Below are 27,369 nucleotides of genomic sequence, written 5' to 3' on the forward strand. Positions count from 1 at the left end.
CCCCCTCTCTCCTCTCAGCTCTCAGCCTGAGCCAGCATTGCAGCCTTCCCAACACTCTCCCCCACCTCCCAGTCCAGCAACACGATTTGCAAAAGTCTTACATCTTTCGTTTCATGTGTATAAAAAATCATTAGGATTACAAGGCAGACATATGAGAATGCAAAAGAAAAGGCACCTTCATTTTCAAGAGGTCAAAAACACCTCTGTAGGCAATTGCACTTCCTTTCAATACTGTTTTTGTTTGTTTGTTTGTGTGTTTGTTTTGTTTTTGGCAAGCACATTTCAGCTGGCTTAAGTTTGCTTGCTTGCTTGCTCGTGACAGTTAGCATAGCTGTCTGCGGCAGACCCACCAGGGAAGGGCAGAACGGGGTTCAAAGTCAGAGCGCCCCCCGTGGGCTGGAGGTCTGAACTGCAGAGTCCTCCTAAGCTCAGGAGTGAGTGAACTGAAGCGGTCTCTCTTGTCCCCCCGGGGCTCAGAAGTACGAGGGTTTGAGGCTGGCCACGTTGTTGTTGGCGTTGCCCTGGCCCTGCATGAGGAGCGCCTCGTACTCCTGGACGCCGTTGGGCATCGTCGTCGTCGTCGGCGTCGTCTGCTGCGGCGGGCACGGGGCGATGATCTCGGGCTGCTTGTGCGGCAGCGCCCCGTTGTCCAGGCACGCCTTGACCCCCTCCAGCTCCAGCGGCGCGGGCTCGTCGCCGTCCAGCTCCACGTGCGCCGCCTTGGAGCGCCGGCGCCGGCGTAGGAAGACCAGCGCCGCCACCACCGCCGTGGCCACCATCACCAGCGCCAGGCCGGCCAGCGCCAGCACCAGCGGCGGCGCCACGGGGTCCACCACGCGCGGCTCCATGGGCGAGGCCACCGGCGCGCCCGTCGTCCGCGCCTCCGTGCAGGAGCTGCCCGCGCCGCCCGGCTCGCCCATGGCGCTGGCGCACACCGAGTAGGTGCAGTTGGGCCGCAGGCCGCGCAGCGTGTACTCGGGGAAGTTGGCCGGGATGTGGAGGGTCTGCGCCCGCTGGTCCGGCCCGGAGAGCTTGCGGTAGGTGAGCCGGATGCCACGGATGTGCGGCCGCGTCGCGATGTAGCGTTTCAGGTCCAGGAGGATGGACGTGCTGGTCACTTGGCGCGAGCTGATGTCCGGCTCCGGGGTGGCGGCCGCCGTGCCCGCCGTGGCCTCCACGGGCGGCGAGGGGTGCGACGGCGACTCGTCGCGGTTCTCGCAGTAGAGGCCCGCGGTGTCGGGCGGGCACAGGCACTCCACCTGGCCCTGCGGGTTGAACTTGCACGTGCCGCCGTTCAGGCAGATGTTGGCCGGGCACAGGAGCTCCTTGTCGGCGGGGCGAGGCCGGTAGCGGTAGGCGGTGCTGGGCGACGCGGCGGGGCCCTGGGCGTCGGGCGGCGAGGGCGTGTGGACGGACGCGGCGGCGGCGGCGGTGGTGGTGGTGCCCGCGCGGGCGGTCGGCGGGAGCGGCGCGGCGGCCGGGGTGCTGCTGAGCACGGGCGGGCGCGTCCGCGCGGTGGCGGCGGTGGTGACCGGGCAGCCGAAGTCCCGGCGCTCCAGGTCGGCCAGCACCTTGCCCGAGTTGCTGGGCGGGAAGTGGCAGCGGGTCTCCTCGCGCCGCGCCAGCTCCACGCTCTGCCCGCGCACCCAGCCGGGGAACCAGGCCAGCGGGCACAGGCAGTTGAAGGGGTTCCCCGCCACCGTCAGGTGGTTGAGCTTGGGGAAGAGCTGGAAGAAGCCCTCGGGGAAGCCCTGCAGGTTGAGGTTGCTGAGGTCCAGGCCCTGGAGGCCCACCAGGTTCTCAAAGTCCTCCTTGGCCAGCTGGCCCAGCGGGTTGGAGGCCAGGCTGAGGCGGATCAGCCCCCGGACCGAGCGCAGCGCCGCGGGCATGCTGGTCAGCTTGTTCTGGGACAGGTCCAGCACGTGGAGGTTGGTCAGGGAGCTCATCAGCTCCTCGTCCAGGCCGGCGAGCCCGAGGTCGGCCATGCGGAGCGACTCCAGGTTGGGCGTCCGGAGGTCGGCGGCGCCGGGCGGCGGGATGCGGTTGTGGCTGATGTCCAGCAGCAGGAGCCGGGGCAGGCGCACGGGGGGCAGGACGGTCAGCGCGTTGAGCTGCAGCTTGAGCTCCAGCAGCTGGTCCAGGCCCTCGAAGGCGGCCGGGTGGATGCTCTGGATGCGGTTGCTGTAGAGATACAGGCGCTCCAGCTTCACCAGGCCCGAGAAGCTGTGCTCGGAGACGTGCGCGATCTGGTTGGACGACAGGTCCAGGTTGCGGAGCGACGAGAGCTGGCCGAAGACGCCGTCGGGCAGCGCCACCAGCTGGTTCTGGCTCAGGTCCAGCAGCTCGAGCGCGTCCAGCCCGGCGAAGTCGTCCTCGGAGAGCGTGCCGACGCCGTTCTCGAAGATGTAGAGGTGCTGGGTGGAGACGGGGATGGCGCCGGGCATGACGCTGGAGCGCCGCTCCGAGCACATGATGCTGTTGCCGGGCAGGCAGGAGCAGCTCTCCGGGCAGGCACCGGTCAGCCGGAGGAAGAGGAGGAAGGGGAGGAGGAGGAGGAGGAGGGGGAGCGGTCGGCCAGGAGGAGCGGAGAAGGAGGACCACATGCTGTCTGTCTCCCTCCCACACCAAGGAAGCGTCCTGCAGAGGGAACAAACCACAAACAAAAGAGGGAGATCAGAAAACAGGCCTGGGGCACAACAACATGGATGATGGAACATCATGGTCTGTGAATTCAGGCAGTGAGTGAGTCAATCACTCAATCAACCCATCAATCAATCCAACTGAGAAAAAATGTCACGGTTTTTTAAACATCGGTTTATTACTGAATCCCATCCACAAGTTTCCAGTCGAATCACTGTTCGTCATGACAAAATAATAACACACAAATGGTGTTAAACGTACAAACTGTTACATATTCAAACCACGGCTTTGTGCATGGATGCTCTTTAACGCACGATCACGATCTATTCTCTGTGACCGAAGCTGGATGGCCCAAACTACAAAGCATCGACAACAGCCTTTGCCAGTTGGGGCTGAATGAATAACATGTTATTGTTGCCGGTTTTCATTTGCACTTAAGAGAAGAGAGCAGAGCCTCTTACGCAACCACTGTGACCGTCCACTCTTCCATTCTCTCTGGGTGTGCCATCGACTACGAGACTACGCGGCGTTCGGGAGGCCTTGTCAGCTCGCTCGCTCGCTCGCTCGCTCGCTCGGACGCCACCCCTGACCCTCTGCCCAATAAAAGCCGCTCGGCCCTGGCGCACGCCGCTGTTTTGTGGGGTGAACTCATCTCATGTCGTCGCTCGCGCTGTAAGTGGCGGGGTTGGTACGGTGCCTGCCTGTGCCCGGGGGGGTAAGCCCACCCACACATTTAGGGGGGCGGGGGGGGGGGGGGGGGGGGGGGTTGGGGGGGGGGCGCTGGCCCTGTACCTACACAAACAGTGAGTGGACACTCCACACAAACATGGCTCTGCAAACACACACACACACACACACACATATGCACATAATCAAACACTCTCTCACACATATGCACATAATCAAGCACGCACGCACACACACACACATTCACCTAGCCACCCACCACACACAGAGTTACGGATACCACACACACGACCATAAGCCCCCCAGGCTCCATGTGCGGCTCATAAGAGGGGCTGAAACGAGGCAAATAAACAGCCGAGGGAAGGAGGGCCCCGGCCCAGCAGATGACCGCTCTGTTTTCCCACCTTCGTCCAGACGCTCTCAGCCCAGCGCTCGGCTCGGCTCGGCTCCGCCCGGGCGAGCGAGCGAGCGAGCGTACGTGAGGGCCAAAACGCACGGCGTGTTGACTCTCGCCGCCGCTATCGCAAATCTCCCCCCTAAAAACCTTGAGCAGCGTTTAGGGCACAAAAACAAATTCTGCCTAAGCCACAGGATAGCGAGCCCCCACTGGAGGAAAAAAGAGAGAGAGAGAGAGAGACATGGACCGGAGTGTGTGGTCTGTGGGCATTTCACAAAGTCTCCATTGTGCTCCGAGAAAAACCGACACAGAATGAAGCGTCTGGCGTTGCCTTTTTTTTGGGTGAAGGCTGAGGCAGAGCTGGAGCTCGGTTTGGGCACACGTCCGCATTGTCCCGAGGTGAGGAGGAGGGGACGATATATCAAGAGCGCACGGCGAGAGAGAAAAAAAAAACCCTGACCACTGGTTTACCCCCTCGAAGACGGTGACATCATTCGGCAAGAAATATCGCTTTTCGCTTGACTTGCTTTGGATGTTATTGCTTTTCACTGCTGGGATATCCTCTGAGATAAGAGGGAGAAAATGCATAAAAGAGGTACTGCAGTCAGATTTACGGCCATACTTGGCTGAAGGGCTTTTGGAGCCATGAAACATATGAAACATATGGTCCAACCCATCACAGATTTCTCCACTTTCACCTTTCTACATCAACCCCCCCCCCCCCCCCATTGCCCCAAGTTAATTGTGAATAATGTCGAAACAACAACATAAATATGTCATGCCGTCTGTGACTTTTTTTGCAGCATTTTTGCAGCATTTGCACACCCAGACGCTGCAGCCCCCAGCACACTTGGGCGCTTTATTGGTCAGTAATTTCATACATGTGTTATCACTTCTGGCTAAATCTCTCAGAACAGGGCCACAGACATGCCAGATCACTTGCATGGAGTATCTGGTGGGGTGAGCTGTCACATTCCCTAATGCATGATTGCAGACCCATTCCTATTGGTCGCTTGCCAGCCTTTCTGGCATCTCATTATGGCATACCAAGAATAATTGTCTCATATCTTGTTGTAGAAAACCTGCTGTAACTCAAACACGCTTCTCATGACAGCTGCTCCATTCTCAGAGTTTTAGGGGGCGCTACAAAGACGCCATTGTCCCGTTGGGATCACAGTTTTAACGCAGATGGAAATGTATTTAGCCAAAGCTGTCATACAACTGTCTTCTGGTGTTAAACCGCACGCCACTAGGGCACATCATGTGTGCGGCACAGCCCACTCCTCCCGAGGACTCCAGCGCTCTTTTGCTCCATCAACTCCCTCGTTTCCTCGGGCCCCTCTCTCCTCTTGACCTCGTGTCAATCTGTGCTCCCTCGTGCATATTGCCATAGCGACCCCCCCCCTCCTCCACCTCCACCCCCACACTCCACACCCCTCCACCTTCCTATTGCACAAAAAAAGAAAAAGGACCCCCCCAAAAAAATACAGAAAACCCAACAATTCACCTCAGCTGAATCACCCCTCTCCACCCCTCTCCCACCCCATCCCACCCCACTCGGAACGCCAGGGTGGAAGTTGGAGCGAAATCCGAGCCCCTTTTTCATTAAAGCGGGCGACGGCTCCTCTCCCTCCTCGCCCGGCGCTCCCTCCTGGCCAGCGCATGATCCCACCGGCATGGCTGGAATTCGCAATAACCCTAAAAATCCATCTTCATCACAGGAAGGCAGGAGGAGGCCAGCACTGGGCTCGCAGCTGAGAGAGGGAGGGAGGGAGAGAGGGAGAGAGGGAGGGAGGGATAGAGAGAGAGAGGGATAGAGGAAGGGAGAGAGGGATAGTGGGAGGAAGGATGTAGCTGAGGAGCAGGGAGGAGTGGGCACTGTAGGTATGGCAGCTGCAACTGACACTCAGATGAAAGAGACTTTAACACAACCGAGATATACCCGTCTACTGCCATAGCAGTTTATCCCTAGTGATTCTAATAAACCATTTCAATCATCACTTATGCTGAGAAGAACAAAAACAGTCATGGGGTGAAACTGACTTCAAAAACAAACCAGTTCTTGTCACCGAAACCCTATCATGGTGAACCATTTAAACTGGAGTCTGATGATATTCAAAGGAACACAAAAAGTCATCCTAACATTATGATGTGTCATATGAGGATATGACCTCATCACAACCCCCACTGTAGTAGCTCACATCCTCTCCATTGTTTTCTTAATCTCTCTCTATAGATAGAAAACCAGCGCCAAACTGGTTTTGGGGTTGCTTCTGTCAGGTAAGTATACGTGCCAACTGTTTGTGTCGTCCAAAAGTAACCTCATCATTACACAACCACGTACCTTGCATTGAAAAGCCGACCTTACTGCCAACCACATACCACAGAACATCCTGCATTGCTAACCGCTAATGCGCTGGCTAACGCTCTTGTCCTTATATGGCGCTTGAGGTTGGGCACGGGCGGTGGGAGGTGAGGCTGGAGGGTGAGCAGGTGAGGGCCTACTGTAAGCGGACGTGCGCACTTGCTGTATGTGTGGCCCGGTGTCCTGTGACAGAGTAAACACAACCAGCGCTCCGACCGGGGAAACCGCAACTCTCCCGCAAATCTCTTGTCCCACGGAAAAACATCATTACAGCCTAATGAAATATGTATCAATAAACCACCTTATCTCCAAACCCTTTTACTCTCCCCTTCTCCCCCCCCTCTCTCTCTCTCTCTCTTTCTCTCTCCCTCTCTTTTGATTTAGATCTTGGCTGATAGGACTGTGTGCTTGCCTTGCCGATATGAATATGGTGAACGAATGCCCAGCAGTTATGAAATCCTGAATAACAATAATAATAATAATAATGTCCATCTGTGCCCTTGCTTAATAGGGCTTGCTGTTCTTTCTCAGAAAATTCTTCTCTCCAAAATCATTTGGCTTTGAACGCTAAGCCACGGGCTGAGGGATCAAATGGACGAGAGAGTGGGAGGGATGAGGGGAGGAATGAGAGGCTTACGGCCAAATTTTCCCCATATTATTTGCTTTGGTCCGCTCTCTCTTTTCTCTCTCTCTCTCTCATTTCACTCTCTCTATCCCTCCTTTTCTCTCACTCCTGTCTCACCCATACTTCCAGCACGCTCGATGATATATTACTTTTTAATTCATTGCATTCTTTACCTCCAGCCTCAAACCGTGAAAATCAGAGAGAGAGAGCCACAGCGTTCCTCGTGCCCTGTTTAGTTTGGGAGCCCAAAGCCCGTGTAGAGTTTAGCCGCTCCATCACATTTGCAGAGCTGGAGAATGGGCCTGGCCGCAAAAGCTACAGACTAAAATATACCAAATGGGCTTTAAATGGACCCTATCATTAGATAATACTGATCATAATTATGGTTTCAATCACTTACATTAACATTATGTTTAAGTTTGATAATCAGAGAGTGAAAGGTAATACGATGTTTTCTTAGTGTTCATACATTTTGATACAACAAGCATTGACCATTTACCATCATTTGATTGACCACACCTCCCACTATATGCTAACACCTGTTTTGTGGATAACATATTGCGTGGAAATACAGCAACATCACACAGTAGTTTGCTGTACTCCACTGACTGTTTCTGATTACACTGCCTGCATAGTCACAGACACATCACATCATAACCTAATCATATCTTAACAAAAACAATATTATATCAGTTAACACCATTCTCATTTGGGAAAGGGCTTTTCATTCTTGCAGATTGTCTGAGCTTAAGAACTGCTGGGCAACATTCCTGCAAAATATCTCATGACACATTTTATGACATACATTTTGCCATCTGCTATAAATGGTCGATGACCTAGCTTTGTTGCCCAAAATGTGGCCTAGTTGATCATCCACCTAAGACTTAAATTATTCCCAACCTTTCAAATTCATCCATTTTTTTTTAATCCACTAACACACAATAAAGCGCATGTACAAATGCACATTCATGGGGATGTTTGATTGACTTGAAAACTACGAATCAGCAAGCCATAACAATTCATCACATTCAGACCACACAGCCCTTAAATTGATGGCAAAGTTCATCTAATCCCCTAGCATAATTACAGTGCTCTTAATTACAGTCAACTGCAAAACCACCAAGTCGTCTACATACATGTAGGAGTTCCGCATCTTCAAATCCAAAGGGCAAGTGACTCATTCTAACTGATACTTGGTTGTTTGTCGGAGCCTTGAGCTACAGTGTCATTCGTGTCTTCCACTTGGCAGTGCGCAACTTGGATCTTGAAACAGCAATTAGGTTTTGAGCAATATCTAAATGAAATCAGAGATGAGAACTTTCAACCAATTTACCCCTCCTCAGTTTCACCACTTCAAAGGATGCCGTAAAGTTCTACAAAGTATCACAAAATGCCATCGTGTGCTTCACCGCACCACAAAATGCCTTTAAGCAGGCCGAGATTAATACCTAAAATGCCACAAGCAGGCCATTAAATTCAACAAGACGCTGCTGAACACCGCATCAATCAAAATACTGCATTAATGTTAAGTAAGGGGCGGAATCAATTGCAGTGAGTAAATCAAGGCCTTGAGAATAGCTTAACGCTTTGGGGAGTCTTTGCTTGGAGCTGAAAATGTCAGTGCAGTGGGTAAAATGGCCATTTAATGATTTCTCCAGCCGCGTTCGGAACTGATACATCTGACTACGGTGTCAAACATCAGAACACAGACATGCAATGGAATGTATCACAATTTGTTGTGCACACTTTAGCCACACGTTTTAACCACAGTTCTGAATATTTGTCGCCACACAACAAAAAACACGTTAAACTTGTTCGAATAGGGCCAAATATGATCCTGACATGAGCGAGTGCGACGCGGACTTTTGGCAACGTGTGACGGCGACTGTAGTGCAGCGCAGGCGGGCGGTCAGTGTGACTGGCCCTGGGGTGGCCGGTGACAGGCCCCACCGGCGGGGACTAGCCCTCAGTAATCCTAACGGAACCCGACACCGGCGGCGATAAAACTCCACCCCGTGGGTGGCAGGCCAGGGCTCCCCGCGGAGCGGAGCGGAGCGAACAAGCGACCCGGCGTGTCGCCGGAACACAACACCGATTGTAGCGGAACGCGGCAGCAGAACGTAAAGTGCAACGTAAAACATGCACACACGCCCGCACACGCACACATACACACACACACACACACACATACACACACACACACACACACACACACACACACACACACACACACACACACACACACACACACACACACACACACGCACGCACACACACACACACACGGCAATTAGATCCTGTGACTCCACAGAAAGGCCGTATTCATCGGAGGCTGCACCATTGGCATTCAAAGCCAGCCACAGCTGCTACTTCCTAATGAAAAAACTACCCCTCATTAGTGCCCCCCCACACACACACACACAAACACCCCCACACACACACCCCCACCAAAATCAATCCCCTTTATACACACAAACACAAAAGCAGCTTACAAAGCAGGCTACTCACGGCACACGTGAAAAGACACTTAACCCCCCCCCCCCCCACACACACACACACACACAACCTCCCCCGTCTGTCTGTCTGAGACTGGGGGGAAACATGGGGCTAGAGTTACAGTCCCTGGTGCAGCTCTGAGCCCAACGCGTGGCTCTGTCTGGTACAGCTGGAACACAAAGACACGAGGGGGGGGGGGGCACGTCAGTGTTCACTTACATTGTAAAGCCCAAGGGCTAGACGGCACGTTTGCAGGCTTATCACAGAATGTGTGTATGCATGTGGGGGTGTGTGTGTATGTGTGTGTGGGTGTGTGCGTGTGCGTGTGCGTGTGCGTGTGCGTGTGTGTGTGTGTGTGTGTGTGTGTGTGTGTGTGTTAATGGCTGTGTCTGTGTGTGACTACGTGCACTCATACAACCAGGCACAAGCAGCAGTTGCCCTGCACTGCAAGCGAGGTCTTAACTCAATCCTAACTAATGGCAGTTAACGGGTTCAGCTCCGAACAGCACCGCTAAAGACTTCCTGTCTGCCGGAGCCAAACGACCAAGGGGCACTGAAGACTGATGACTTGCTGTTAAACAAACCCAAAACAAACCAAACACACACTGAAAACACACACACACACACACACACTGGACACACACTGGACACACACACACACACACACACACACACACACATACACACACACAGTAACTGGAGCCTTGTGCAAACACACAGGCATATCTGAGTGTTGATCTAGCTGGACAGACACAGCCCTGCTCTTTGTTTGTCTCAGAAGCCCCTCAACTGCCATCCGTGGCACCTCCGCCTCTGTCCACACCGGCTGATGTGTGATGATGAGCAACCTTCAAGCCACGCCACGCCACACCACGCCTCAGCCACCCATATATCTCCTAGAGAGACCAATAGGCCATTATAAGGGCTCCTTTGTAGCTTACCCTGCATGAAATGTGCATGGAGTCAACCTCTCTCTCTCTCTCTTTATTTTCTCTCTCTCTCTCTCTCTCTTATTTTATCTCTCTCTCTCTATCTCTCTCTATGTGTATGTTAGTGTGTTTCTTCAGGGCCCTGCATAATCGCTACCCTTCTTCACCTTATCTCTCTCTCTCCCTCTACCCCCACTCTTCTCCCTCTCTAACACACACACACACACACACACAAACACAGACACACACACACAGGCGCTCGTTATCAGATAAAGCACTGAGCATGATTCATTCACATGAGCCGATGGCCGAAGGTGATGAAAGCCGTAAGGGGCCCCCAGTATTCCCACCCCCATGGTCCCATCTCCTCCGGCTTGGCTCTCAGCGTCCCGTCACAAGACACAGCACAATACCCCCCCCCCCCCACCGCCGCCACGCTCATCAAAACACTCAGGGCTGATCTTACAAACACAAGTAGCACGTACTGTACATGCCATCATTTATCTTCATAATGATTGTATTATTAGTCATGGCACTTGTGGATACCATCATTTATCATAGCCATCACTGTACTGCGCTTACATGTCATTTGTACGTAGCATAATTTATCATAATTTATCACATAGCAATTACTGTATTATGTATACATGTGGTTGACCGATCAAAGTAATTACTTACAGTAGGTTTCTAAGAGAAGCAATTTACTGTGGATCAGTTCCGGTAGACATTATGTGAGCCACCTATTACAGCGCCTATGAAGGCCTCAGAACTAGGGATGTTAACCGGTGACTGTTTGACCGATGGTTGACCGTATCCACGTTAGCCGACCAAAGTTGTCGCTAGTCGGTTAAAAAAAAAAAAAAAAAGAGGCATCTTTAAATTAGGCTAAAGACAGTGGACTAAACGCTACTACAGCTAGCCATCTCATTCCAAGAAGATCTTTTTTTGCGTGAAGTTAATTATCCCTCACACTCAATTTTTCATAACTCGCCTGCTTGTAGGCTAGGCTACGTAATAAACCAATAAAAACATTTGGCACGAGGTCACAGCGGTGGCCGGTGCGTGTTTTGCAATCTGGAAGTGCGCTGTTTTATCCATTGTTTTTTATCGTGTTGCAGTCTAGGCAACTTTCCGCATAAGATTGGCTTAGATTTGGAAAGACATTACATCTACATTTCAGGAAGGGTCATCAATGGTAACAGATAGGGTAATGATCATCTTTCGTTATTGTTAGCACTTCCTCAAACTAAGCTGCGTCTCTTCGGAGCTGTCATTTTCATAAGTGAGCCGCGGACATTTCAGCTTCAAATGAGCTTCTAACGCTAGACAACCGCCTTTATTTGCAACGCGATCACCTTGTACCCAAACCATTTTCGGAGCAAAGGAACCATTTGTCCTCCACTTACAAGCTCCTTGGTTTGCAGGACTCATGTTTGGCGCTGTAAGATTTAAAAAGTGACGTGAGTGAAAGGGCGGCGCCGGGGCTGTGTGTATTCGCGTGGGACAGAGAGATGAGAGTTGGGAAATTGCGTGGCTGTTATTTCAAATAGCATAATTTATTTTAAACGAATCGGTTAACCGGTTTCAACCGGCTAATGAGCCTCGGTGGTCGGTCAAGAACATTTTTAGTTTTCGCCATCCCTACTCAGAACAGCTCCCTATAGAAGAAGTTGTTGTTTATGTTTGCAGAGCAACATGCTCGCACTGGAACTGACATTTGAGAACGATCAGTTCCAAGAACACTGCCATGCGCCGTCTCACCCGCTCGGCTCTTCACAGTTCTATCCTGCGGTGATCGACATCACAAAGATGTTTCATAACTTGCCAATGCACAAATCAGAGAACGACAGCGCCTCACATAATCACACACACACACACACACACACACACACACACACACACACACACACACACACATTTCTCTGCACAGAGACAATAAAGATCAATTCAATTCATTCACACACACACATACACACACATACCACAATCATGCTTTGGTACCTAATGCCCACACACTCACAAACACGACACATAAACACTACCCTCGTCTGCCTCCCTACAGGTGCAGTGGCGATAACGACTCGTGCCTTCATAAAAAATTCACACCTGCGCCGCGCCTCACTATCGCCCGCTCTGTCAGCGGGCTTTATCGAGCCCAGAATTCCTCTCTCTCGTCGAGGTCCAAGTTGGACGCGCTTCAACAAATGTTCCATGTTCTCAGCAGATGACCTGGCACCCCAGCCTGCGTACTGACAACTAACATTTACACTCCGTAATCATTTCCAAACGGTGGTTGTGTGTGTTTGGAACGTTTTTATAGCAACCTAATAAGAGTAAAGCAGGTATGATGAACAGCTTGACTGGTGGGGGGGGGGGGCAGATGTTCCTGAGCAGATGTTCTGATCTACCTCACGGTGTGAGTGTGCCAGGAGTATTAGACGGAACCGGTCGGCCCAAAGTAGGAACGGAACGGAACGGAACGGCAACATGCGGATAAAACGACACAGAATCAGTTCTTTAAGATCCGACTAATGAACAGTCGACTGTGTTGTGTGACATGGGGGGGGGGGGGGGGTTGGGGGAGAGAGAGTGGGAGAGGGGGAGAGTGAGAGAGAGAAAGAGAGAGAGGGGAGGGGAGTGAGAGAGAGAGAGCTGTTCCATTCTCTCCGACAGCTTCTCTGTTTGTTTTAACTGCAGGACTGCCCACGAGGTCAACCATGCAGATATCAGTCAGAGGGAGGCCATCTTGAGAGAGAAAGAGAGAAAAGGAGAGAGAGAGAGGAAAAGAAAAGTGGCCTGCTTTAGAGAGGGAGGAAAGCCTATTCCACTGCTGTCTGTTGTCAACTCAGCATCTGTCCCAGATTGCAACTAATCATGAGAAAGGTCTTGTCCATAACTGAACCGCATCACGGCTTCACCGGCTCCAAAGTCAACCGACGTCAGAGTATTTGACCAAACCCCACTCATGCACGGTCTGAGAGTACACTGTCTATTAGTGGTGGGGGAAAAAATCGATTCTGTTCAGTATCGCGATATTTTGTGCACACAATTAAATCGATACTTGTAGCTCAAAGTATCGCAATACTTAATTATATAATTTAATTATCCATTTTACTTTTATTTGAGTCGAGTTTACTCAGGGTTTACTCTGATCACATTAAATTAGCTTATTACGCTTGTAAGGGGGGCACGTGTTGTGGTGTTTCATTGTGCATTCAACAGCAATAATAAATGAGAATGGCTTCACAATCACAACCTGTTATACACGACACTCTACACTACTTTCACATCGAAAAAGGTGGGTGTATTTTGGTTTTCAACAAAAAGTGAATAGTAAGGACCTTGACATGCACCATGCCATTGCAAAGGGAGTTGAACAGTGTTATTTTCCTAATTTTTTGTAATGACTTAGAATAATATGAGAGACATGAATAGCAATATATCGCAAAATCGAATTGCAATACTTGGTGTATCGCAATATGTTAAGAATCGCAATATTATCGAATTGTGGCCCAAATATCGCAATAGTATCGAATCTTAATTTTTTTGCCAATTCCCACCCCTACTGTCTATGTGCCATCTTGGAAACAGTGCCATAATGGCACCTTCCCTTTGTGATTTTAGAGGCCTACTTTGATGTATAATGAGATCAACATCAACATCGTCACAATGTGCATGTGGGGAGCAGTGTGTGCAGTATGAGACAAAAGAACAATGTGCCGTGAATGAGGTTCGCTATTGAGACCCAGGTGACCGTGGAGACTGCAGCTCGCTACTGTTTTTGACAAGTCAAGAGGAGCAAACACTTCTGGACTGTCAGCGTTCTGTCACTCATCCGCGGAGGAGACGGATCTGTGTTTTTACAGGTCCCTGACGACGGCGTCTTGGCTGCTGTCGCCCCTGGCGCTTCTGGAGTTGGATGCCACTACCTGTTTTTCAGGACTTCCCCCCCCCCCTCCCCCCTTTTAAAGCTTGTCTTTCACCAAGGAGGGTAAACATGCATTTGGCAATGCACCTTTCTGAAAGAACGTGGCACGCAACGCTCACAAACACTACACACACACACACACACACACACACACACACACACAGACACAAACATGCATGCACATTACACACACACACACACACACACACCACACACACACACACACACAGATGTACTCGCACAAGCATCCATGCACACTACACACACACACTTACACACACACACACACACACACACACACACACACACACACACACACACACACACACACACACACACACACACACAGCAAGATGTCGGATCAAAGCAGGATCTTTGAGTGGTTGACCTTGCTTGGAAGTGCACAAATGCACACAGGCTAGTGAAATAATTCATCCCAATGCTTTACAAGTGTTGCAGGTGTGGAGGGAATGTAACTCCAGCACAGGTCAGTGTAAGAATGTGTGCGAGTGTGTGTGGGTGTGCGTTGGTGGGTGTGTGTGTGTGCGTGCAAGCGTGCATACTGGAAAGTTACAAGCCAACTACAGTAACATTTTGTTGCAGAGTGACTTGCATTCACGCCAAATGCAATTACCAGAAGAATGGATGAGGACTTCACAAGTATGGCAATTTGAAAACGAGCATGACTGAAATAACAAGGAATTTGCTCAACTTGTTCTCTCTTGTTTAAAAACCTATCATTTATCGCTTCAGTGTGTCGGTATTCCTCAACAGTTCGGCGAGGGATCCTTTTCTAAACACGGCACAGTGACTGTCCGTTCAAGTCGACCGCTGTTCTGGTATTCCGACACGGAGGTGCAATTTGTCTCAGTCAGTGAGACCTTCTGCTTTGAGGCGTGTTTGCGTTGCCCGTGGGTCAACGACCTCGGCTCGCTCGAAAAACTGCGGCGCACACGACTAAGTGAAATTTCGCTGCTCGTTTGACGTGGCGCTCGAACGCTAAGTTAAAGCTCATGTGTTCGCCTCCTCGGCCCATTTCACCGTATTGCTCTCTCTTGTTCTCTTTCGCGTTCGCCGTTGGTGAGGTAAAACTACATGGGGGGGGGGGGGGGGCAGAGGTTTGGTAGAGCTGGTGCAATAACAGCACCTCATTCAGTGCACATAGCGGAACGGCAGACGTCAGGCAAACCATTGAGAGAGAAGAAAGCAAGAGAGAGAGAGAGAAAAGAGAGAGAAAAAAAAGAGAGAGAGAGCTTGTCATGCTGCGCTTAGGGGAAAAGGTGTTGACACATGACTCCTGGCGGTTTTATCCAGCCCTGTGTGTGTGTGTGTGTGTGTGTGTGTGTGTGTGTGTGTGTGTGTGTGTGTGTGCTGAATGGTGTGTGTGTGTGTGTGTGTGTGCGCTTCCCTGTGTGTGTGTGTGTGTGCCCTGTGTGTGTGTGTGTGTGTGTGTGTGTGTGTGTGTGTGTGTGTGCGTGTGCGCGTGTGCCCTGTGTGTGTGTGTGTGTGTGTGTGTGTGTGTGTGTGCTGAATGGTGCACTGGACGTGCCTTTGCACTTGAGTAAGCAACAAAAGAGCAAGAACAAGCCAACGCTCACATTTTTCACCCCATCCTCTGTAGGTGCACACAGACAAGCATTGTTATGCACAACTGGAACTCAACATATATCAACACGCACCCACACACGTGCACACACACACCCACACACCTACACAAACACACACTCTCACACACACAGACACACACACGAGAGAGATGTAGATTTAAATGTTGAATATTATTATAAAAATGTTTATAATGTAGTGAGCAATTGCTAAATAAGCTATATGATCATGCACAACTGAAACTCGACATACAGCACAGAAATGCACAGAAATACAGCACAGAAATACACACACATACACACACACACACACACACACACACACACACACACACACACACACACACACACACACACACACACACACACACACACGCACGCACACACGCACACATCACACGCACACACACATAAGCAAGCAAGCAATGCACATATTCTTTAAACATTATATAGACATCATTCAGTACTGAGCCATTACTAATTCAGCTATTTGTGGTAATTACTGTAAACATTTTTCCATAAAATAATATCTACGCCAATGTCATCCGATTTGTTTTGGATGTTCGTCATTGGCACGGATCTTTCTAGGCCCATGCCCAAAGTTCATGTGTTTGTAGCGGGGCCCTAATATAATGAATGCAGCTGTATTCTTGTGGGAGTGCACTGGCCAGAGGCACGGGCTCCAGAGGAGTGTACACACACACACACACACACACACACACACACACACACACACACACACACACACACACACACACACACACACACACACACACACACACACACACACACACACACACACACACACACACACACACACACACACACATTGATCTTAATCAGCGCTGGAGAGCCAGAGCAGCAGGGACAGGAGTGAAAAAGGACGTGTTATGTGAGCCTTGTTGTGCCTCTCTCTCTCTCTCTCTCTCTCTCTTGGTCTGCCACATTTGTTTCTCTCTCTCTCCTCTCCTCCTCACTCCTCCTTTTCTTTCTTCCACTTCTCTTTCTCTCTTTTTCCTCCAGTATGTCCCCCTTATTTCTTTCCTTTGCGTTGGTCTGTGGGTATTTTTCTTTGTTTTTCCACGTCTCTGTGCTCTCTCTCTCTTCTTTGATCTCGCTCTCTCTCCCCCTGTTTCTCTATCCATCCCTTTCTCATTCTTTTACCTCTTTCTCTCTGTCATAAACTCTCCTCACACAGCATGTATGTTTTTCAGTGTGTGTGTGTGTGTGTGTGTGTGTGTGTGTGTGTGTGTGGGTGCGTGTGTGTGTGTGTTCCTGGCTCGTATATTTGTTGATGTGGACATCTTGTTCACAGATGAGTTGCCGCCTCTTCAAAGGGGGCCGGCGTGAGGATCAGGCGCTGGATGGTGGCGGCGGTGGTTAACGTCCCACCAGAGACGAGCGCTTGCACAGAAAGGAACACGGAGAGAGGGAGAAACAGATGAGGCGAGAGGACGACAAGAGAGCCACGGGAGAACAATATGAGAGAGAACACTATGATTGATGACCCAGAGATCGAAAAAAGAACGCTGTAAAACTGACGACGCAGCAGATCGGCCCGCTAATACGCTGTTCCAGAAGTCCCATCTATTCAGTGTGTCGTTAGGAACACACACAGGACACCCCAAGAGAACATGGTCCTGTTCTATCCAGAATCCATTTCACATGGAAGGGTGGGACAGTGGGACTTGTTTTTAATTAGGAAGAGATTTTGGGTCAGGGACTGAGTGTTGATAGAAAAAGGAGAAAAGAAACAAGTTTGCGTCAACTGCAGTAGACTCTTGTATGATCGGACTGAGTGTAATATTGATGTAATCTCCGCTAAACAGTACTGTAGTCATTTGAGTTGTTGTTATCATCATCAGCACAGCCTTGACATGATTTCCAAATCATTAAAACTTCAATTCCAGCAGCTTTGAGACGGAAACGTTAGGAGAGATTATCAAAACCTTCCTCTTTAAGACTCCGCCCCTTTCTTTCATTGACTCTGGTGACATCACATGGCTATGGACAAGAACTCTTTTAGTGAGCAAAATGCTTCTTCATCAAATAGTATGATAGAAAGATTACATTTAGGTTCATAAATACTATTTCGGAACATCAATTCTCATCCTCACATGTACACACACTTTCATGTAGACTTTACCACGATCTTATTCATATGTAATAGTTAAGTCAGAACGACTTACACCATCCGGAGAAAATGAGACATGCCAAACATTGCTGACTGCCGTCACTGTGGCCATGGCAACTCTTTTTGCACCTCTAGACCAGGAAGCCTTCAATTATGCTTATTCAAACAGCATACCTGTCTTAAGGTTGGTCTGAAAGCCTTTGTAAAAACTGGCACCTGATTCGGTGTACCAGGCCAAGAATACTCACGAAGAATAACAACTATGGCAGACATGGTGATGACTGAAAGGGTTGGAATGATTGGAACCTTAACTGAATGGGTATATGTATGCATGCATATGTGTGCACAATCACAGCGCCTACACACTGACAAACTGTCTCTCTCTCTCTCTTACACACACACACACACACACACACACACACACACACACACACACACACACACACACACACTCCCTGCTGCTGCAATTCATGCTTTGTCAGTTCTCTGTGAATAGTTATTTGAGCTGACCCCCTGCCTACATGACTTTTAACCTGCTAAACCCTCATCCACTCCAAAGAGGAGGATTAGAGAGAGAGAGAGGGAGAGAGAGAGAGAGAGAGAGAGAGAGGGCATGAGGGAGAGAGAATGAGAGCAAGAGAATAAGGAAACAGAAGGAACAGACGCTTAACACACTTTCGTCACCCTCTCGGCACCTTTCAAGAAATGTGTCAGAAACTATTCTCCACACGCTCAAAGAGAGTTGTGGGTACAATATTGGGAACATTGTCCTTCTCGAACTCTGCACCTGTGGCTCAGTCTTTGAGGCTGCTATGGCTAACACTACACACACTCCACCAACATTCCGGTACATTCCTGTTCGGGTCCTGTCAAGGATTGATGTGAAAGGCTAAAGCAGATAGCAATGCATATATCCATGTATAGAAGAATGTTATGGCAAATTGCTAACTCGTACTGGACGGGGTCAGATCATGTCTCTTCACTTCTAATTACAAGAGATGAAGAAGTTTCATATCTGTCCTCTAAAGTACATATCCTGCCGATCGGCTCTGCAAAAAGTCCCAGAAGGGCCGTGCCTGTTCAAGTATGCAGTGCCACTCATCAACTTGTAATTTCACATAATTGCAGCTGCCTCCTGCCCAGTCGACATCATGCAGTGCGAATGCAGCTGCCTTGTTAAAAGCTTGACACTGTGCTCGCTTTGCGGTTACTGGGGGGAAAGCGATCGTGTTGAAGTGAACGTGCAATGACCTCGCCAACAATCTTTGTCCACGCCAACAATCTTTGTCCTCGCTAAAATCTTTGTTCGCGCTAACAATCTTCGTCCTCTCTTTCAGGGATGATCTGTCTGATCGCCTTTCTCGATAGTTTTTGATTCTCAGGTCTTGTGGTGAGAGGCTTCTGCGTGGAGCCTCACTGTGTAAACCACTGAAATATCTCAAAAGTGTAGAAATTTCTTCTAGGTGCCTTCTTCATCTATAAGAATGAGAATAATGTTAAGAATAAGAATAGTGTTGACATTAGCCTACCTGACATACCCCGGGGCATGTCTCCACACTGAAAAAGTACTACCACATACCACAACCGCTAGTCACATTAAATCAAAATCCAGGTACGACGATTTAGTTAGAACGTGGTTTCGTGTTTATCTGTGATATGAGCACATAGCACGTACTGCATTTGTGAGGGTCTGATTTCACGTACAAAGGCAACCTGTACTGCCATGCAGTCAGAAAATACTCCTGCAAATATTCTGTGAGTTCCTCTTCCCCTTTGGAGAGTTCCAAATGTACTAACTGTCCAGCACAGCGGACAACGAATGGAAGGAGCACAGCGAGCTTGTCCGCCCGGCGTGACTTATCGTAAGAGCCGGGTATTTCTGCCTCTCTCTGCCGCTACACACTGCGGTGATTTAGGAGGCCCGGGGCTCCTTTTGTGGGGGTGACTGATGCCAGTGTTGACCGTCTCTGGTCGCCATGTGCGGCCCTGTTTCCCTTGGCACTGCCCGCCGGCCCGCCGAGGCGCTCTTCATAAGCCCACGTGTTTGGAGAGACAGCAGGGGAAATGCCTATGGGATGTTATTCCAAGTGCATGCTAAGACTAGATACACACTGAAGAGCACACACACACACACACACACACACACACATGTGTGTACATACACATACGCTTATTGTATATGCATACGTTCACATCATTCACCACATATGCACACACAGATGCAAACTGATCCAGTCCATATTGGAATGCATGTTTGCACATTAAAAACTAAGACAATGCATTACATTCATACTTGAGCATGTGTTTGTGGTGTGGTGTGATGTGGTGTGTTGTGCGTGTGTGTGTGTGAAGGAGGGTTCAGGAATCTCCCTCTGTGTGTGTGTGCGTGACTGTGTGTGTGGCATCTGTGCCTGCATACACCTTGTGGCTATAACTACGCATACTTGTGGTTGTGCATAATTCTCTCAGTCAGTGTCTGCATTAGCATACTTCTTCACATAATCTATCTGAACCGAGCACCCCGAGGACGCCACGCCCGGACACCCAAACAACTTCCAGCCGGCGCAAGTAGGAACCAATAACTTAACGATGCACCATAAACTCCCCGTCCCCATCACCCTCCACCCACCCTCCTCCACCCACCCTCGGGCCTCCATGGTCTCCGAGCCCAGCACCAGCAGGGCTGAGCGGGCTGAGCGAGCGAGTGGGCAGGCGGGCGGGCGGGCAGGCGGACGCAACCCCTGGAATGTAATGAAGTTGCTGATGTGACATACTCCGCGCCTTCACACAGAGCCGGCGTGTTTACACAACACCCTAAAAGGCATGGGGGGATGGGGGGGGGGCACAGGCAGGCCTAGGGGTGTGTGTGTGTATGTGTGTGTGTGTGTGTGTGTGGGTGGTTGGGGTGGTGGGGGGGTTTACTAATGATTCCTGCTGAAGGGAACCAGGGGAGGGGAGGAGGGTTCCAGTCCAGTGAGCACTACCTCCCCGTGCCCTGAGCCCTCACTACTCACTAAGTACTGCCCTGCGCTTGACTTCTTACTCTTTCCCTTTTGTTGCGCGCGTGTTTTGTTGTTGATGTTCATTGTTGTGTGGTTTGTTGCTGGAAAGTTTTTTTTTTTTTTTTTTTTTTTTTACTTTTTTATGGCAAACTGGATGACGGAGGATGAAGAATGCATGTGCGGATTAACAAGGGGGTTGTTCTTTTTTAGACTGTGTGATTGGGATGGTCTGTTAGTGATTTTCTGGGGCAATTTTCCTAAATAATCCCGGTAACGACCCCGGGGTCAGAGACAACAGCATGCTGGGTCAGGGAGGGAGAACGGGGGGGGCAAATAATTATTTAATTGTACCTAACTAGCTCCTCTGGCATTAATGACCTGTGTGTGTGTGTGTGTGCGTGTGTGTGTGTGTGTGTGTGTGTGTGTGTGTGTGTGTGTGTGTGTGCGTGTGTAAAGGTTCCACAGAAATCAAATCTATGTGTGTGTGTGTGTGTGTGTGTGTGTGTGTGTGTGTATATAGTGTGTGTGTGTGTGTGTGTGTGTGTGTGTGCATATGGAGGGGGTCTTTTCTCCTCTTTCCCTTTGTCCTGCACTTATCAAAAGAAAAAGAAAAAATCTCCAGCCACTTCCACCCCACACACTCCCCAGACATCCTTCCGAGTCTGCCGGCCCTCCAAACCACCACAGAAGAAAAAGTCAAATCCCTACTTCACCTCGTACTTCTAACTCTTGTCCCAGACTTACTCATCCCTGCATCCACGCTTGGCAAAAACACCCACCCTTTCCATGTCACGGTGGCACGACCCCAACACTTATTAGCTGACCCGGTGGGATTAGTCCAATGGAAAAAGGAGGGGGGGTTGCTGCAGGTGGAGCTGGAGAGGGGGCACTCGGAGTGCCTACTTAACCATCACACAGCTCTTTAATTAAATTGCCGAGGCGCAGAGTCAGGAATGTTTGCTTTTTCTCCACTCGTCCTTGCACTCGCTCCCCCCCTCCCCGACCTCTCTCTCTCTCCCCCCCCCCCCCTCTCTCTCTCTCTCTCTTCAATAACTCTCTATCTCCCTCCTTACTTTTCTCATCCGTGTATGCCTCCATGGATGCCCTGGCTGGCTTGCGATATAGGGCCCCATAAAGTGGAGTCTGTCCTAATAACAGACTGCGTGCACTCCCCCCTCTCCGCAGGCTAGCGTATGCACTGATGAGGTGTGAATGATGTGGGATGCTCAGTCCCATGGGAAGCAGAAACCGCTAATGGCTTTGCTCATCTCTCTCTGGCTTTTTAATTGCCATTGGGGAACACACAGCATCTAGCCGGGTAGCAATAAGACATCTGGAGTTTTAAGTGTTTGGAATAGAAAATATTGTTGTTGTATATTGGTGTCAACCAACATGTGCGCGCCATACATGGTCTACTAGGTTGGTCGATGATCTGTGGCACAGACCAAAATCTGTAATTATTTGAATCTGTAGGTGTTTTCAAGCGGTGTGTGAGTCAACATATTTGTTTGTTTGTGTGCGTGTGTGTGTGTGTGCGTGTGTGTGTGTGTGTGTGTCTGTGGGTCTGTCTGTCTGTCTGTCTTTCTGTCTATTTGACTGGTGTTTTCAAACAACTGGACTGAAAAGTCTATTCATAGACAGGCCTACCACTTACATGTATGATAAGGGAGAGTAGAAGACCTCATTCTCATGAGTCCAGCGATACAAGAATAAACAGTGCTGTTGAATATATTTATAACATGGGCTTACTGCAAAGTCATATTTCAATGATTTCAAAGATTTCACTGTGAAGTTTTGTGATACTGGTGAAGTTGCTCAGGGGGAGGGGACCTAGGCTACACTGCGCTGTGTTCAGCTTAACTTAAAAACACATAAAAACCCACAACCATGCGCGACTAACCGTCTAAAAAGCGCTTTAGTCGAGACCTCTTGAAGTGACAAGACCTGTTCTATGAAATGTCATCGAATAGCCTAACCTTTGAACACGTCTTTGCTTAGTGTTATTCGCTTTGGTATAATCAGTCAGCCCGACTCAATGGACACTTAATCTGGGCACTATTGTAAAAGGTCCTCTTCGCTGAATGTTCTCTCAATCACTTCCACTGCACGGTAAAGAAGGATGGAGGGAATTAAAAACCGGAATAACTGCACCTAATCGTCTTTACGCGCCGTGTAATTCAACAGATTTTCGCCTTAACACCACACTGCAGTGATGATTTACGCGATATTTGGTTGAACTGCCCTTTACCATGATGGAAAAATTGGTATAGAAAAGGCGTTTGAAAATATACGGGTATTCTTGTCTTTCCGCGCAAAAACTATTTGACCATATGGAATAAAAACAACTCTTGGTCAATGCTTTCAGATGCCGAAAATATCAACACAAAATAGAAACTTAGCTCTGCGACACTTCATCGCACATTATGCATTGCAATCATAATGTAGACTATAACTTTAGAACTTTACAATTAATCTGTCTGATTTATGTACAAATCCGTAGATCAACTGAAGTCGTGTGTAGGCTATGCTGTAGGGACAGAGATGGCAGAGCTAACCTATAGTCTTTCATTGCAACACTTACCTGGTCACGAAGTACGGGCAAGTAAAAATTGTGTTATATCCAGTCCACGCGAAAAATGACAACGATGTCAATATCGATTAAAATCCAATTGCAGTCAATACGTGGATGATTGGATTTGTTAAAACGGGTCTTTAACATGCATTGCGTTTAGCACCCGAGTAGTTTCTTGGCATGTGTGTAGACCTTATGACTCCGTGTAGGAGACGTTCGAACTTTCAGGCAAGAGTGAAGTTTGCTACACAACAGCGCGAGCGAAGGATTTAAGAAGTGCAGAGTTGGAGGAGGAGGAGCGTGTGTAGTAGAATTCAACTCCATACACGCTTGCCGCCTGCAACCAGAGGACACACCAAACACCTTGCTCGCCGAGGTAACAGCCTACGTAAGTTAGAGAAACGAACAAGCAAATGAAAACAAAGATTAACCTACTCAAATACGCTACAGACGGTTCGAAATGGCTCGAAATTAGCTATTTACTCTAGCACCTCGAGGTATTTGAAACTTTGTTCCATCAACTGTTCAGAACCAGAAACAAAGTCTTTAGCTTTTGTTATTGTATTAGCCACATAAGTTATATACAAAATGACGAAATAACAATTTACAATGTAACAGAATGTATGCCTATTGAAGCGTATGCCCCGTTTTATGCGGGGGCATAACCTTCGCTGAACTTTCAAACTCGGCCTGTCCGCACCGGTGTATTATGTATTTTCTATTGCATAAACACATTTATATTTAAACATATTGCCTCGAGAAAGATGCTCCTTGGATATGCAATACTTCCGACAGTCGCAGAATGCTGCGGGTGCCTGACGAAGCACTATTTAAGTCTGTGTATGCTTCATGCGCACCGAGGAACTGTAACGTGATCCCCCAAGCAGCAACTCTTACCTCTCAATGGGACTGCCAAATCATTCCTGCTGCAATATTGCAGCGCTTTAATATCAGCCAGCACTTCTTGGAGGCACTGAACTCATAGCAAAGTTAGAACAAAGTATAGGCCATATGATCATCACAGCCTAATATCCATCGCAATAGGAGACTTTGCTTATAATAGCCTACATATTTCTGCCCTCTATCTTTATTTCTTGGATACACAGCATGTATAGGCTATATTCCTTCAAATAGCCTACAGAAACACATGCAGTGCACACACACACACACACACGCACACACACACACATACATGTATACACAAAAACACACACACACACACACACACACACAACCACACATATACATACAAACACACACACACACACACACACACACACACACACACACACACACACACACACACACACACACACACACACACACACACACACACACATTACACATGAAAGCTACCCAGTCAACCACCCACATAGATGTATAATCTAACCCTAAAATATGTGTCCGAACCCTAAAAGATGTATGGCCTAACCCTAAAAGGGTATTTCTAGATTTTGAAAAAATCAAAGCACACACTTGAACTGATGCCAACAGCACTGAAGTTGGGGTTATGTGAACTGCTGTGCAAATTGAAAAGCTTTGTACAGCAGACGTTTATTGTCGAGACTTCAACACCGACGAATCAGTTTATGGCGCATAATCACTTACAACCTGCCACTCAGATCATTCTGTATCGCTCTCTTCCTCTTCTCCTTGTCATTGGTTATGGCTCACAAATTCATCAATTCAAAAAAGTGCTTTGGCTCGTTAATTGTAACTGGTGCTCATTTCTCTCTCTCTCTCTCTCTCTCTCTCCCACTCTTTCTCTGGCTCTTTCCCTTTCCATCTGTGCAAGAGGGTAAGACGAAATGTCAGGTTTAAAGAAGGAGGCCCATGGCTTTCCCAGAATCACCGGCGTACATGTACCACACGATAAATGATGGCTTCTAGATAAACACCTAGCTTCAGCTGAGCCTTGGTACAGTCAGGGGGATTTGAGAAAGTGGGTTCCGCCTGATCCTTTACGCTAGTGCGGGCTTTAGGGACTGTATAAATAGTGCACATGTTAATGACTTGTGACCGTCAGCCATGTCGTACCCAGGCTGTGTTTACCAGATGTCTTCTTTAAACAAGATTAAGGCAAATGTACATAGATAATATCCACCTGTCAGGGGGGTAAGGGATGAGCCGATCTGTGGAAGAGAGGGAAAAAAAGAGAAGGAAGACCACTCTGTGTTCGTGTGTGTGTGTGTGTGTGTGTGTGTGTGTGTGTGTGTGAACGTTTAGGTCTTGTGCCGTCTGAATGCTCTACTGCTGTTTTCGCTGAGACCGTTGTGTGTGTTCTCGATCGCGTGTGAACGTGTCGGCCTTGTGGTGTCTGAAGGCTCTGCTGCGCTTTTTACCGAGATGGAACTATGTTCCCCATATTGGAAAGACAGAACACATACTGTAGACATAACCAAGTAGGGATGATTCATTTTTATGACTGTCATTTCCATTGTTCTGTGGCTGGTTTATTGCTGTTTGAGTAAGGTGAGTTTGCTTTAGGATGGGACAGTATGGGGAGGTATAATACTGCCTTTCAGAGTACTTTCACACAAATATAATATGTTACTGTATATTATATTATTTAATATAATATATATATTTACAAAACATATTTGCTGAAAAAATGGACTTTGTTATTCTTCACAGTCACTGTCACATTCAATCCAGAATAAATAGGAGAAAGCATTATTATTAGGATCATGATCACTGATCATCACAATCTTAAATTTCCTCTCAGTTAAGACACACACACACACACACACACACACACACACACACACACCTGCTGAGAGTGTAAATCCAGTGCTAATGATCTTTCCCCACCCGTCGTCGTCGTTGTTACTTGTGTGTGTGTGTGTGTGTGTGTGTGTGTGTGTGTGTGTGTGTGTGTTTGTTTGCTTGCTCACAGGGTTCGGCCTGTCATCTGCCCGTTGCCCCTCGCTCTCAGATGAAGCCGTGTGAGATGACTGCAGTGCCCCCCGTGCCACCCATGCCGACTGCCCCCGTCACACGACCCGAGGGAGAGAGGTCAGCTGCTATATATACGGCCAGGCCAACTCACACAGCCGCCCGGGCACTGAGGGCTCTATTACGAGCGCCAGGGTGACGACTGACTGATGAAGTGGAAACGCCGGCCGTTTGAATGGAAATGAGCTGAAAAGTCATTTGCTGGTTAATAAGCAAAGTCCACTCCGGGGCTCGGCGGTGAAATATCCAGAGATGGTTTTGAGATTACAGCTTAAGGGCACGACTATGATTACCTGTTGATTACTTTGAATATTTAAATAGTCAAATATTATGTTTATTATGTGTAAAGACTTTGGCATGTTGTTCCCATTCCTCACAAGTTGATATCATTGCACAATTGCACAATGACTGCAACGGAGACAGACGTTGTTGAAGTTACGTTACATTACATTACATTTGGCTGACGCTTTTCAACCAAAGCGACTTACAACATGGTAAAAACATTTAAGCTTTTAAGAGCAATTCTAACAACAAATTTAAAAAAAAGTAAAGTTAAGAGGCAGAAGTGAGGCCAAAGCCGGTCTCCTGCCGCAGTAACGTTATCTCTTCTTCCTTTTACTCACTTCAGTGACATTTCCGTTGGCTGGCCTTTTTTCTCGCGCTGGCATGGCTCGTGGCGGCCGATGGAAATCTCGGGCAGGTTTTCCTGTTCGGACAGGTTTCACTCGTACAGTAGGTCACCCGGCGGAGCGTGGCGCACGCAGCAGCCAAGGTCACTTCCTACGGAGCTGTTTTTAAACAAGCTCCTAAAATTGGAGCAGGAGCTACTCTAAACAGCCTTGGCTCACCCACCAGAAATATAGATGTGAAATGATGAATCATTTTGGACTGGGCGCAGGGGTTATGGGAGTGTTGTTGTGTTACAAATCATTCAGTGAAAGTGGCTGCAGAAATCGAAGCTTTCTGAATTTTTTTTATAGTGACATGCTATCATAGGAAAATACACGTCTATATCATTCCCATTGCTACTTTCTG

At 48.8% G+C, this 27,369-nt stretch overlaps 1 protein-coding gene across 1 annotated transcript; it reads right to left on the minus strand.

The window, feature by feature from the left end:
• Positions 1–234: 234 nt before the first annotated feature.
• Positions 235–23,610, minus strand: vasna (vasorin a). The gene is made up of 2 exons (XM_062545882.1): positions 23,389–23,610; positions 235–2,637 (listed from the first exon to the last, which is right to left on the minus strand). Exon 2 carries the CDS (start codon positions 2,601–2,603, stop codon positions 474–476), a length of 2,130 nt encoding a protein of 709 aa, XP_062401866.1. The 5' UTR covers positions 2,604–2,637; positions 23,389–23,610; the 3' UTR covers positions 235–473.
• Between the last annotated feature and the right edge of the window lie 3,759 nt (positions 23,611–27,369).

Source organism: Sardina pilchardus, chromosome 1 (genome assembly GCF_963854185.1).
Source record: "Sardina pilchardus chromosome 1, fSarPil1.1, whole genome shotgun sequence".
Classification (NCBI taxonomy): domain Eukaryota; kingdom Metazoa; phylum Chordata; class Actinopteri; order Clupeiformes; family Clupeidae; genus Sardina; species Sardina pilchardus.

Excerpts from the sequence above, each read along its gene's own strand:
- vasna (XM_062545882.1), bottom strand. The coding sequence starts at position 2,603 with ATGTGGTCCTCCTTCTCCGCTCCTCCTGGCCGACCGCTCCCCCTCCTC.